At 36.3% G+C, this 15,154-nt stretch overlaps 1 protein-coding gene across 1 annotated transcript in view; it reads right to left on the minus strand.

Annotated features, from left to right (window-relative positions):
- The window catches only part of NUP62CL (nucleoporin 62 C-terminal like), a 69,357-nt gene that overhangs the window by 23,224 nt on the left and 30,979 nt on the right, over nucleotides 1-15,154 (minus strand). Inside the window, exons 3-8 of the mRNA XM_027089498.1 lie at nucleotides 14,154-14,255; nucleotides 9,770-9,929; nucleotides 2,771-2,921; nucleotides 2,464-2,513; nucleotides 2,185-2,319; nucleotides 389-500 (exon numbers count right to left, since the gene is read on the minus strand). Coding sequence (XP_026945299.1) covers nucleotides 389-500; nucleotides 2,185-2,319; nucleotides 2,464-2,513; nucleotides 2,771-2,921; nucleotides 9,770-9,929; nucleotides 14,154-14,255 — 710 coding nt within the window. The remainder of the gene's footprint in view (nucleotides 1-388; nucleotides 501-2,184; nucleotides 2,320-2,463; nucleotides 2,514-2,770; nucleotides 2,922-9,769; nucleotides 9,930-14,153; nucleotides 14,256-15,154) is intronic.

Genomic DNA, 15,154 nt, shown 5'->3' on the forward strand with positions numbered 1-15,154 from the left:
GAGCCATGGCTGCTGAGCCTGCGCGTCCGGAGCCTGTGCTCCACAACAGGAGAGGCCACAGCAGTGAGAGGCCCGCATACCGCAAAAAAAAAAAAAAAAAAAAAAAAAAGAACAAGGACATACTTATAGGAAGAACAGAGAGAAAACCCTGAAAATTTTGGGAGAACAGTAATTTTTTTTACCCTCCTGGGAATAACCAAAAAAACTTACAACCTTTTCTGCTCCTAAATATTTCCTGCCCCACTAACTACACCCAAAAGCTTCATATATCTGGAGGCAGGTAAGGAGCACTACAGTGGACAGGAGAAGGTAACTAGCTAAAGGAACGACAGAATGCTAATTTCATACTAAATTCTGGTTGCCTAAATAGATAAAGCAGTTAACACACCGGGCCAGTAGTGTCAGCAGGACTTCCAAATGTATTCAGGTACTCAATAATGTCCTTGAGATCTTGGGCCGTTCGTTTCAGCCGAGCATATACATCTTCTGCTAACTGGTAACTGAAAAGGTAGGTAAAATAAAGGGATTAACCAGAAATGTTTTCTCCACTATGCACTGTTACTGACATACAAAGAATGATACCACCAACTGGATTTGCCCCAGATCCCCTACCTTCTCATTTTAATGGATGTAGCATTCATGACCATATTCTAAAAAGACTCCATAGGTGAAGGCTTTTATCCATCTTGTCATTTTTACAGTCACCTATTTACTCTCTTTTTAGGTATCAGAATAAACCCATAGGTCACTTAGATATGTGAGAAGTTATTTGGTGTTTGGCAATATTTAGTAAATGCTGAGATGTCTTCAACAATTTTGAATACATAAATTTTCAAAGTAAAAACTTATACAAATATCCTCCATCATCCAACAAAAGATATTTTAAGAAATGAGATTCACAATAATCAAAGGCAGATAAATCTGCTAAGTTCACAACAAATTGATTAGTTGACTAAATTCTCAAGATTTCCACACCAACTATTTGTGCATGCACACACACACACACACACACACACACACACTCTCTTAACCTAGTCAATGAATATGTTTATAAGAATTAAAGTGACCAGAGGATTTTTCAATCTTAACGTCTATAAATATTAAATAATTCAATTAGATTTATTGATAACCATCTACTGCTTTTCTGTCCCAAAGTACTTATAGGTAATTGGTTGCCTAGATTGTTGAAGATTCTAGTAAAGATTCCAACACAATGTAAATCTGACTACCTAAAAGCAATTGGAAAGAACCTAATGTTTCAATTATTTCTTCAACCTACAGTTAGGATCTCATGGCTGAAAATGTAAATCTATGTTTCCCCCCAAAAATGATAGAATGCATAGAATAGTCAATGCAAAGGAAAGAAATATTCACAAAGGCTGAAATACAAAAGCAGAAACAGAACTAGGGTCCATACAGATTAGCTGTACTTATCACATTTAATGCACCTACAAAAAAGCTAACTTGCAAGGTTTTAAAAAATAAGCTCAGTCTTGACTCACTAATAAGCCATTGATAAAATGAGTCAGATTTAACCTCAATCTAGTTTATGTAGCCATTCATACAAGTTCTCCTAACAGCATTTTATAATTTGGCCTGATTAACAAATCTCAGGTCCAAAGAGATAGAGTTACTGTGGGAACATTGGCAATATATTGACCAAAGGTGAAGACTAAATCACACACAAATAAAATATATCCAGCCCAAGACATTGACAAAATCATTCAACGTTTAAAAGCCATGCAGTTTGCCCCCAGATTAACTAATTGCCTTTAAAATAGGAAATGGATTTATCACTGAAGCAACTGAAGGAACATTAGGTTTAAAAGAGTTGGTATAAATAGGAGATCATAAATATTCCACAATATCATGACACCACATATATAAAATTGGTATTTCTGATTTAAGAACAAATTTGACAAATATAAAAACTTTATATAAGTGGTCATGTATAAGCTTGAGATTAATAACATTGTACAAAATGCTATAAAACAAAATTGCCAGAATGATTACTTCATTTTCAAGCAGTCTGAAAAGATAATAGTCAAATAAGGTGATAAATGGCAACTACCAGAACTTGCACTTTTCTACCAATTATTTTATTCCCTGCCTTTCAATACCATTTTTTCCCTTTTTTGGTAGCTAAGTCCTGCCCCATTCCTCAATCTTTATTCAGTTGCTTACATCCTCTCACGCTCCTCATCTGTATGCTGCAGACAAACAGACCCACTCTCGTCCTTTATAGACTCCTCTAAAGGGGTCAAGAGATCTTCTAGTTCTTTCTGCTGTGACAGGATAAAATACAATTCTTCCTCCAGCCTGAAAAAAATAACAAGTCAATAGAAGGGCTGACGAAAGGAATGTGGAGTGACAAAATAAATGTCAATAAACTATAACAAGGAAAAACAACTGGACAAAGAAATAGATCTTGAAACTTTCAACCTAGGGAATCTAAGATTCTACCTTTTCTGATCCTGTTTCACCTTTTGCACTTCTCCATGTAAAGCAATAATCTATAAAGGAAAATAAGAATACAATAGTGTAAATATTTGAATTTACATTGTAATTTTAAAGTAGTATTTTTTTTCTCATATACACTTCAAGTATGAAAGAGTTCCTAATTCAGGGCACTTATTACCTACAGAAAATATTTTTAAGTTTATCACCAATATTGGAAGGAAAAATTAACCACTAAACACAGGTCTATTCTCCTGTGTTCATCTGAAAGTACTTGTACAATGCAGGTAGATTAATGAGAATATCTTCTTACCGTCTCACCATTCTCAATCAATGTATAGTCCCAAGCATTGACCTGGGTGACCTGGTGAAGAAAGTGTTTCTCTTGATCCTCTAACTCAAGGCTCCATTTGTTTACCAGACCACTCAGCTGACCATATGTCATCACAGGAGTTATGATTTCACTAAAAAAAAGGATACAGTATGATCATATGATCATACTTTCAAAAGTATGATCAGATTCTTTTATACTTTAGTGCAACATATGAGGACTTAAAGAAGAAAACAGCACATGAGGAGTTTCTCAGACCTGCTCCCCAACAAAACCACCATAACTGGTAAAGATTATTTTAAAAACAACCATTCAAACTCTCTGGAAATTATCTTAATGGAATACAGCAAATAACAATTTATTAAGATATCTACTAAATTTCAGTAAGAACAGCTAAAGTCTGTGCCACAAACTGCTCCCTTCCTTCTCCCTCAACTCAGCATGACGTAAGCTCCATTCTGCATTTATGCGGCCAAAGAGATGGGATTCCCTCTCCCCTCAGCTCTTAGTCAAAGTGATCCACTCCCCATCTAAGCAGTATCCATGGCACAGTAGGCAGCTGATCTTCCACCCTCCACTGGGCAGAACTAAGGGGAACTCTGATTCCCCTACCAGGTGGTATCAAATAGGCTGAACAGATACCTTATTTTCCATCAAGGGACTGGCGGAACCAGGCAATGCTCTGATTCCCTGCTGGGGCAGTGTCGGGAGGGCTGGGTGGAGAGCTGATCATCAATTCCCAGCCCAGCAGAGGCAGGCAGTGTTCCAATTACCCCACCAGGGCATTGTTGGCGAGGTCCAATGATAAGCTGAACCTAAATCCCCACCCAGCAGCAACAAGACTTAATAAGGCAGAGTGAGACAGTGTTAGTTACCATGAGGCTTCACCCCTTGTCTTCAGTGTCAGTGGCGGCCAATGGAGACCTGAACCTGTATACCCACCTGGCATCATTAAGACTGAACAAGGTAATGTAACTCGGGCTAATAAGGACTCCACCTCCCACCACCCCTATGTCAGCAAGGCTAAGTGGAAAGCTTAACCTCTATATCCACTGGAAAAATTAAGACTGACTGAGGCAGGGCAAAGCAGGGCCAGCACTCTGTGCCCCTTCTCCCAGAGCCTCAGTCAGCACTCTTGTCCCCCGTCTCCCAGAGCCTATGTCAGTGGGACCCAGTAGTGAGCTAAGCTTCCATACCAACCCACCATCAATGAGGCTGAATGAAGTGATATGAGGCAGAGTAGTTGACATCTTGCTTCCCCCCTCCGCCTGTGTCAGTGGGGCCCAATAGGAAGTTGAAATTCTGCAGCAACTAAGCAATATGAGTTAGTCCCCCGCTTCCTCTTGTTCTGGGAGCCCTGGGGCCCAGATGGGAGTTGAGCTTATAACCCCACTAGAGGCAATGAAGTAGTACGATGCAATGCCCCCACTTTCATGGGGAATGAGTCAGCAGGGCGGAGGGGGAACTGAACTTCCACACCTTTCATCTGCACTGAGGCAGTGTGAGTCACTGCACCACTTTGGCTGAGGTGGTGTGGGCAGGGTCCAGTGGGAAGCTGAACATACAAACGTACCCAACTTTTGCACTACACCTTAACAAAAGGATTCCCTAATTAACAAAGATTTAAATAGGACCAAGATCTCCTAACATAATAGATAAAATGTACAGGATACAATCGAAAATTACCCATCATATCAAGAACCAGGAAAATGACAACTCAAAAGAGAAGAAAACAACCTAGAGATCCCAACATTGAGAGGTATCTGATGTTGGAATTATCTGAAAAGAATTTTAAAGCAACCATCAAAAAAATGTTCCAACAAGCAATTATGAAGTCTGGGGAAACAAATGAAAAAAAAAGAAAACCTCAGCAAAGAAATAGAAGTTATGAAAAACAATCAGATGGAAATTAAAGAAAAGAAAAATAACTGAAATAAATGCTCACTTGAAGGGATTGATACTAGAGTAGAGATGACAGAGAAGAGAATCAGTGAACTTGAGGATAAATTAATAGAACTTACAGAACAGCAGAGAGAGAATAGAGACAAAAAATGAAAAAAATCTCAAGGAACTGGAGGATGGTAATAAGAGGTAACATACTTATCATCAGAGAATTATACAAAGACAAAAAAAGACAGAATGAGATTTAAAAAGTATTCTGAAAAATAAAGGTTGAAAAATTCCCAAAGTTGTCAAAAGATATAAACCTAAAGACTTAAGAAGCTGAGCAAATCCCAAAGAGAATAATTCAAAGAAATCTATACTAAGACATATAATACTTAAATTTCTGAAAACTAAAAATAAAGAAAAAAATCTTGAAAGCAGCCAGAGAGAAACAACACATTACTTAAAATGCAACCCTAATTTGAATGACAGGAGATTTCTCATCTTAAACCATAGAGGCTAGAAGCAAGTGTCACAACATTTTTCAAGTACTGCAGAAAAAAACTGTTGACCACAACTGCTATATCTGGTGAAAATGTCCTTGAGAAATGAAGGGAATATAAAGATATTTTTATGCAAAGCAAACTAAAGAGAATTTGTTGCTGTCGAAACTACCCTTGAATATTGGCGAAATAGAAAGGAACTGAAAACAGAAGAAGGCATGGAATTTCATAAAGGAAAGAAGAACAGCTAAATGGTTGGAAAAGGGTAAATATAATAGGCTATTCTACCCCTCGTGAGTTTTGTAAATCATATTTGATGGTTGAAGCAAAAAAGTATAACACCATGGAATGTGGTGTTCAAAGTACATAGAGGAAATACCTGAGACGACTATACTTAAAAGGTAAGAAGCATAAAGGGAACTAAACGGAAGTAAGGTTTCTACACTTTACCCAAAGTGGTAAAACGTCATTATGGCTAGATGGTTGTAAGTTACATATGTATATTGCAACACCTAGAGCACTCAGTAAGAAAACTATACAAAGCAATATACTCAGAAGCACTATAAACAGAACAAGCCAGAAACCTAAAAAATGTCTGAATAACCCACAGGAAGTTTAAAAAAAGAGAAACAGAAAACAAAAAACAGAGGTAACAGAAAACAACAACAACAAAATAATAAAATGGCAGACTTAAGCCCTAACACATCAATAATTACCTTAAATGTAGATGTGCTAAGTAAATATACCAACTAACAGAGAGAGATTGGCAGAATGGATAAAAATTATGATCCATCAATATGCTGTCTATAAGAAACTCACTTCAAATACAAGAACACATGTTGAAAGTAAAAGGATGGAAAAAGATATACATGCAAGATTAATTGTTAAAAATAAATGGCTATATTAATATCAGATAAAGTTGATTTGAGAGCAAAGAAAATTACCAGAGTCAAAGAGGAACATTACATAGTAATAAAGGAATTAAAGCACCAGGAAAGCTAATGATCCTGAATATGTACCAACCAAACAGCAGGACCCCAAAATACATGAAGCAAAACTGATAGGGCTAAAGAGAAAAATAGTCAAATCCACAATTACAGTTAGGAAATTCAAAAAGCCACTTTCCACAACTGAAAAGAAGCACTAGAGCAGCAAGGATACAGATCTGAAAATACAGTGAAGCAACAGAATCTAATTGACATATATAGAACACTCTACCCAAGAGCAGAAAACAATTTTTAGGTGCTCATGGAACACTGACCAAGAAAGACCATATCCCCGCTCGTAAAACAAATCTGAACAAATATATCAGAACTGAAATCATACAGAGCATGCTCTCCAATCATAATGGACTCAAATTAGAAATCAATATAAAAATAAAAAACAAGAAAATATCCAAACACTTGGATATTAACACACTTCTAAATAATCTATGAGTCAAAGAGGAATTCACAAGGGAAATTTTTTAAGTACATAGAACTGGATGAAAATGAAAATACAACATTATAGAAGATGTAGTACAAAGCTAACACAGTGCTAAGAAGGATATTTATAGCACTAAATGCTTTACATTACAAAAGGGGAAATGTCTCAAATCAATAATCTAAGTTCATACCTCAAGAAAAAAGAGCAAAATAAAACCAATGCAATCAGAAGGCAAAAATTCATAAAGAGTAGACGTCAATGAAATTGAAAATGAAAATAATAGAGAATAATCAATGAAATAAAAGCTACTCCTTTGGGAAAAGATGAATAAAATTGATAAAAGAAAGCTACAAATCACCAATATCAGAAATGAAATAGGGGAGTATGCCTATAGCTATTAAAAGGACAAAAAGGAAATATGTACAACTTTACACTCATAAATTCCACAATTTAGAAGAAACAGACCAATTCCTTGAAAACCACATACTACTAAAACTCATGGAAGATGAAACATAACCTGAATAGTCCTAGAACCACTAAAGAAATTGATTTATAATTTAAAAGCTCCTTAAAAAGGGGTTTCACTGGAGAATTCTGCCAAACTTTTAGTGAATTAACACAAATTTTACAAAATTTCTTCTATAAAATAGAAGAGAAGGGAATACTTCCCAGATCATCTTATAAGGCTAGTAACATTCAGATATCAAAACCAAGGACAGAATTTAAAAAAGAAAGAAAACAAAACTACGGACCAATATCTCTCATGAACTTGGATATGAAAGCCCACAAACAAAATACTAGTAAACTGAATCCAAAAATGTATTAAAAAATTATACATCATGACCAAGTGGGATCTATTCCACATATGCAAGGATGGTTCAACATTTGAAAATCATTGACTATATTTCACCATATCATGAAGCTAAAGAACAAAAATCTTAAAAGATCCTATCAATTGAGGCAGAAAAAGCATTTGACACAAATACGTCCAATTGATTTTTGACAAAGGTGAAAGAGCCATACGATGGAAGAAAATAGCCTTTCAACAAATGATGCTGAAAAAACTGGACATCCATAGACCCCCCACCCAAAAAAAAAAGAATCTCAATCTAAAACACACACCTTATATAAAAATTAACTCAGAAGAGATCACAACCTTAAATATAAAATGTAAAACTATAAAACTTTTAGAAGAAAATTAGGAGAAAATCTTTGGGACCTAGGGTTAAGCAAAGAGTTCTTAAACTTGACACTAAAAGCACAATTCATTAAAGGAAAAATTGATAAATCAGACCTCATCAATTAAGTTTTGTTTGGTGAAATACTCTTTAAAAGATGAAAAGACAAATTACAGAGTTAGAAAAAATGTTTGTAAACCACATATCTGACAAAGGGCAGGTATCTAGAATACATAAAACTCTCAAAACTCAGTCAAAAAACAAATTCAAGTAGAAAATGGACAAAAGATATGAAAAGACACTTCACAAATGAAAACATGCAGATGGCAGATTAACACATGAAAAGATGTTCAACGTCATTAGTCATCAGGGGAATGCAAATTAAAACCACAGTGAGATACCACTTCATATCTATTAGAAGGGCTAAAGTAAAAAATAGTGACAACACCAAATCCTGGCAACAGTGTGGACAAGGTGGATCTCTCATACATTGCTGCTGGGCAGGTAAAATGGTACAGCCACTCTGGAAAAGATTTACAGCGGTTTCCTAAAAAAATAAACTTGCAACTACCATATCACCCAGCAACTGTACACCTGGGCATTTATCCCAGAGAAATGAGACTTAGGTTCACCAAAAACCTGTACATAAATGTTCATAGCAGCTTTATTCATAATAGTCTCCAACTGGAAACAACCTAGACGTCCATCAATGGGTGAATGGTTAAACAAATGATGGCACATCTATAATACCATGGAATACTACTCAGAAATAAAAAAAAACAAACTATTGATGCACATGACAACTTTATCTCAAGGAATTATGCTTAGTGGGAAAAACAGTTCCCAAAGGTCACACGCTGTATGATTCCATTTGTATGACATTTCTTTAAATGTCAAGGTCATAGAAATGGAGAACAGAGCACTTGTTGCCCAGGTTCAGGGAAAGGAGAAGAGGGTAGCGAGTGTGGATATAAAAGGGCAACAGGAGGGATCCTTGTTGTGATGGAACTGTTCTATATCTTGACTATATCAATGTCAGTATCCTGAATGTGATATTGTACTATAGTATCGCAAGATATTATTATTGGGGAAAACTAGGTTAAGTACACACAGAATTTTTTGTATTATTTCTTAGAAGTAAATGTGAATCTACAGTTAACTCAAAATAAAAAGTTTAATTAAATGCAGATGTACAGAACGGACTTGAGGACACAGTGGGGGAAGGGTAAGCTGGGACGAAGTGAGAGAGTGGCATGGACATATATACACTACCAAATGTAAAATAAATAGCTAGTGGGAAGCAGCTGCATAGCACAGGGAGATCACCTCGGTGCTTTGTGACCACCTAGAGTGGTGGGATAGGGAGGGTCGGAGGGAGGCTCAAGAGGGAGGGGATATGGGGATATATGTATATATATAGCTGATTCACTTTGTTGTACAGCAGAAACTAACACAACACTGCAAAGCAATTATACTCCAATAAAGTTGTAAAAAAAAAAACCCAAATACTTAGAGATGAACATGGCATAAATTGTAAGAATACAGGCTCTAGAGCTTGACTACCTGAATTTTAATCCTGGCTCAACCATTACCAAGTGTGTGACCAGAGGTGAATTATAAAATCTTTATGTGCTCCAGTCTACTCATCTATAAAATGAGAACAAAAATAGTACCTACCTCATAAGGTTATTGTGAGGATTAAATGGTATGATGCTGTAAAGCACTGTAATATTTCTAAACATATAGTAATTGCACAATAAATGTTATCTATTATTAGCAATAGTAATAATTGTATTATAATGGTATTCAGAAGACAATGGTATCCTTTTCGTTGTTCAACTTCCTAAGCAACAGAAATTCTTTCCCTAACTGCTCCTTGACTCTGAGTCATTTACCTAACATTCAAACACTATTCTAAAGATGTACAAGCAAACTATGCCTTCTATATGACAAAGAAAATGAGACTCACATGAATTTTCAAATAGGCTTACCTAATGGTCAAAGTAAAAGGTTTAGGAATCATGCCGAATGGAACAGTGTTATTCATGCCAGTTGATGTCAGTGGTTTTAGATTCATGGTAAAGCTACTGGTGGTGCTGGTGCTGGTGCTGGTGGTGGTGACCGTGGTAGTGGTGATGGTTGACGTTGTAGCTGGAAAATAAAGTGTATAATGTTAGTAATAAGTAAGGAATTTTTAAATTCAGTCCCTGATTATTCAGGATGAAAAACTATAGAAGTATTTTTTAATGTGAATTTGAACTCCAAGTTGTATGATTTTAACTCAATGTTGCTATAATATATGGCAGGCCAGGTATTTGGATTAAGCTTCCTGCTAACAACTTAAAATCCTGGATAAATGTATAGAAAAATACATTTTATAACCTAACCAGACCCATAACCATTAAAGAAATTGAATCAATCCTCAAAACTCTTCCCATAAAGAAAACTCCAGACCCAGATGACCTCACCGGTAAGTTCTGCTAAACTTGCAAGGAAAGAATAATTGCAATCTTACACAAAATCTCTGTACATCTATAACTTTGCATACTTATGTGAATATATCTGTGTAATTAATTTCTAGAAATGAAATTGCTAGATCAAAGGGTCAGCATGCTCTAAATTGTAATATAACTTTCCAATTCCCCTACCAAAAAGACTTTGCCAATTTACATTCCTATCAATAGGGGAGACTGCCTGTTTCTCTACACCATAGCCCATAGTAGGCATACATCTTAGCCAGTATTATAGTTAAAAGCCTCTCAAAGTTTTGTCTACAGCCCAGACCTCTCTTCTATGTGTCTTTTCTATTACACCCTTACTAAAATGCCCTGTCTCTGTACATGAAATTCTCAGTTCACATCATGGCCGAGCTCAGATTCTTCCTTCACCATGTTTACTGTCCACTTCTCTTCTACTCATGGTTATCTCTTGGTTTTCTGAACTCCTACAGCACTTTTGGTTCTTCCTTACACAGTGAGCACTTAACAAACAATGCACAGAAAATTGTGGCTGGTGGAGACTGGAAGTGTTTTCTTCTTTTTGGTTCTCTGTATTTTCAAATGTTCTTATAATTAATAAATGCTGCTTCTGTAACAAGAAATTTGTTATAAAAATATATTATAACATGTATACAATTATTTGTTTGTTTTACGTTAGCCTTGTTTTCCCAATTAACAATACTTTCAGGTTAACTGCCACCCTAGATAAATACATATATCATGGTGACTGCCAACATGCACTGCCTATTCTTAGGGAAACTGGCCTACTCTGTTCCTGCTGAGGGATCAGGCTCAGACACCCATTCTTTATTTCAGTAACTCTGTCCTTTGATCCTAGTTCACAGTTGACAAGGGTGGGCATCTGAAGTATAGGAAGCCATCCCATATGCTACTGGCAGCCTATAAGAGGGTCTGACACAAAAAGCTCTAGCCAAACAGGGATAAGGTAGGTCAGATCTCATTTTCGAACATTTAGAACTGTGGAAAGAATCAGACAGTAGGTAAAAATATGGAAATATTTCCAGAAATATGGAAAGAATCAGACTCTAAGCAGAAGTTTGGAAATATTTCCAAGTATGTAGAAAGAATCAGACAACAGGCAAAGGGAGCTGAAAGGACTGACAGAGGAAAAACATAAAGTAGAATTAAAGAGTCATGAGCAAGTCAAAATTAAGAATATAAAGCCGAAAAAGAGGTAAAGAAACCAAAAGGAAGTTAAAAAAAGAAAAAAACAGGCAAAAGGAAAATAGCTGAATTATGTTTATGCAATATTAGATCCAGGAGGTCCCTAAAGCTGACTTTAGAACAACTTCTAAATTCCACATTCCTTGAAGTTCATTGCCACGATAATACCTGTATTAGATTTCCATAAGATTTCATTTCCCTTTTGGCCACAAGGATCCTTACAATAATTCCCCCATTCTTTTGGTTAGCTTTTGTGAAAGTGGAATGAGCACCACAAGAGAAGACCATGCCCAGTCACAAAGGATCCCCGGGGTCACTATCACTCAGGACACTGGAGAGGTTAAAGATTGGATCCCACGTTCCATTCTTTATAGCCATGTGGTCACCATGCTCTTCATCTGAGAATAAAAAGTCTTATTTGAAAAGAATTCCCTCCCCAGAAATGCTGAAAATTAATGACATTATCAAGACCCCCCCTTTATTGATTAATTCATTCTAACATTGTGTAACTACTATATTCAAGGCAAAAAACCCCAGAAAAACAATTAAGAAAAAAACAAGTCCTTGTTGTAAGGGAGCTTATCTTCGCCCAAAGAAGATTTTTTTTTTTAAGTCAGAATTTCCTGACACGGACAGATGTCCAAAGATAACGTATACTTAAGAGAAAACAGCAAATTCTATGATTATGTCTGTGTGTATCCCATTTTTGTAAAACAAATAAATTTAATGTATGTTTGTAAGCATTTGGAAAAAAGCCTGTTAAGACAAGCACCAAACTGTTTTCTCTAGAGGGTGTGATATATGTATATATGCATGTGTGTATGGTTTTTATAATTTTTAAAAAAGCAACTACCATCACTACCACTAAAGAAAGAGGTTAACAGACAAATGAACAGCTCTCCAAAGATGCTGTGCGATACCTTCAGGAAATTAATACCTGTCAGTCTAAACACAAAGGACTCTTGAGTCATAAAAAAATGGTATGATTATTTTAAACTGTTTATATAGTATTTATCTTTGTTCCTTATTTTCATGGTATTTTTAAAAGGTATAAATTAGCTCTGGCATAGTAGGCAATATTCAAATAACAATAATATTTCAATTAATACCAAAAGAAGCAATGGTTTTGAGAACGAAGGTTCTATCACAGTCTGATTTTGCAAGTTACAACTTTGGTCTAAACTAAATACAGTCAACTCTATGTTATCTGTGTACTAAAAGGGAAGCACTGTTCTATAAATAATAGAAAATAATTGCATACCAAATTTGGATTTACATTTAAATAAATCTCATTCTGATGATCTTAAAAATCATTACATAAAATAGTGAGACCATCCTTTAAAAGATCCTACTATCCAATTTTCCTATCTTGTCTCTGATCAACAACTATGTATCTTACTCCATGCTAGGAATGGACATCATTACTTTCATAGACTAATGCAAAAGATGAGATTTATAACAAGCAAGCTTCTCTTAAAACTTGCTGGTTATACCTAGGGCAGAGAATAATCTCAAATGGCTATAAATTTACAAATACAGATACCCGAAAGCTGTCCTACAGGGCTAATTTGTGAGATGAAGAATCTGAGCAAGTAAATATACTTGGGGGGAAGGAAAGGTGAGTAGGGGAAAAAATCAACAGTGGGTTGGGGGTATTGAGTTGAGACATATCTGATGGGGAGGTGGGTAAGTACATAAGGCAGTGGTGGATGGGATGGGCTAGTAGCAAAGGTACCAGTTTGCAGGAAGGAATCTTAAGACTCAGATAGGTAGGGGATGAGTTATGGCAGAGTCACCAAAAAGCCTGCAAATTCATATTTCAGTGACTCCGCCCACGACTGAAAGAATCAATTTTTTGTTCAGCATTTTATAAGGGAAACTATGTGTTATATTTCTTGCAAATATGGTTACTTATAAAATTCTCAAGCCATGCCCTTCATAATGCTCATAGGTTGGCCAGTTAGCCGAGTACACAGTAGAAATTCAGTTAAGTGTTGGTCATGCAAAAGATGGTTTACATCTCTGTTTAGGAATAATTATTTTAAACTTAACAAGGACTGACTTTTAGTTTATGACAGGTTTGAATAAAGATTCATTTCAGCCCTAAGTAAACTTTTAAAAGTCAGAACAATCAAGACTTCCCTAAAGTGGAGTCTGACTTAAATGGTAGGTTTAAGTAGTAACTGACCTCTAACCACCCAGCTCACAACAGCTAAAAGGCAATGGATAACCAAGTTTTCTTTAATTTACAACCTAACTAGTGCCTAACTGGCAGAAACAAATTTAGGATAGGTCCACAGAAACTCCTGTAATCAGCTTAAGGAGAGGATCAACTTTAATACAGGTCAAACCTTAAATTAACTTTTAGAGAATAAAACTCTATGAATCCCAGTGTACTGGGTCACTTTAAATAGTATGGTCAATAATAAGAATTTTTAAGTTTCAGAGTTGACAAGAGTTTGATAGCAGCTTTGATTATGGTCATCTCAAAGAAGTAATCTCATTGACATCAACTGTCTCATTCTACCCTTTGGCAATTGTCAATACTGATGTACCTTTTGGATATGCTGGTGAGATGATCAAAACCTTCTTAGTCCTAGAAGCTAAGGAATACAACCTACTTACTGCTTTTGTTATGCAGTACATTTCCAGTGAGCATTCAAACACATCCCAGTAGTTCTAAAAATCTTACTAGATGCAACAGCAGCTGCTCCACCTGCTCCAGGGAAATTTAATCCAAATCCCAATGCTGTACCACCAAGCATTCCAGCCAAAGTTGTAGGGGCACCACCAACTGCAGAGAACAACATAATATTACCTATTACTCTTTTAATCAAAAACAGTGAATGAAGAATTTATATAGGGTATTTTTCATCTGAGTCCTTTAGTAACTTTGGCTAAGCCTCAAAAAACTACAGTCAATCCATTTATATGAAAAGTCTAGAAAAGGCATAGACAGAGACAGAAAACAGATTAGTAGTTGTCTCGGGCTGAGAGATCTTACTGGGATGATAGAAATGTTCTAAAACTGCACTATGGTGAGAGTTACACAATTCGGTAAATTGATTAAAAATCACTGAACTATACACTTACATTAATTTTATGACATGTAGATTATATCTCATTGAAGTTGATTTTAAAAACACTGTGGTCAAGGTTTCTTTTCATTTTGTAGGCAAGGACATCAAAGACAGGAAAGAAAAAAGAAACCTGTCAAAAGTCAGAAGTCAGACTTACCCGGTGGCACAGTGGTTAAGAATCCGCCTGCCAATGCAGGGGACACACGTTCAAGCCCTGGTTCGGGAAGATCCCACATGCCATGGAGCAACTAGGCCCGTGCGCCACAACTACGGAGCCTGAGCTCTAGAGCCCGCGAGCCACAACTACTGAGCCCACACGCTGCAACTACTGAAGCCCGTGCACCTAGAGCCCATGCTCCCCAACAAGAGAAACCACCGCAATGAGAAGCCCACGCACCGCAACAAAGAGTAGCCCCCACTTGCCGCAACTAGAGAAAGCCTGCACGCAGCAACAAAGACCAAGTGCAGCCCCAAATAAATAAATAAATTAATTAATTAATTTTTAAGAAAAGGTCAGAAGTCAAGTTTTTGATTGGAAATGGAATCATTCAATAATTTTAACTCCCAACCTCAGACATGGTCATATTCACAAAATCTATTATACTTGAGAAGG

Source organism: Aethalodelphis obliquidens, unplaced genomic scaffold, assembly GCF_003676395.1.
Source record: "Aethalodelphis obliquidens isolate GAN/ISIS:26980383/991018 unplaced genomic scaffold, ASM367639v1 scaffold66, whole genome shotgun sequence".
NCBI lineage: Eukaryota > Metazoa > Chordata > Mammalia > Artiodactyla > Delphinidae > Aethalodelphis > Aethalodelphis obliquidens.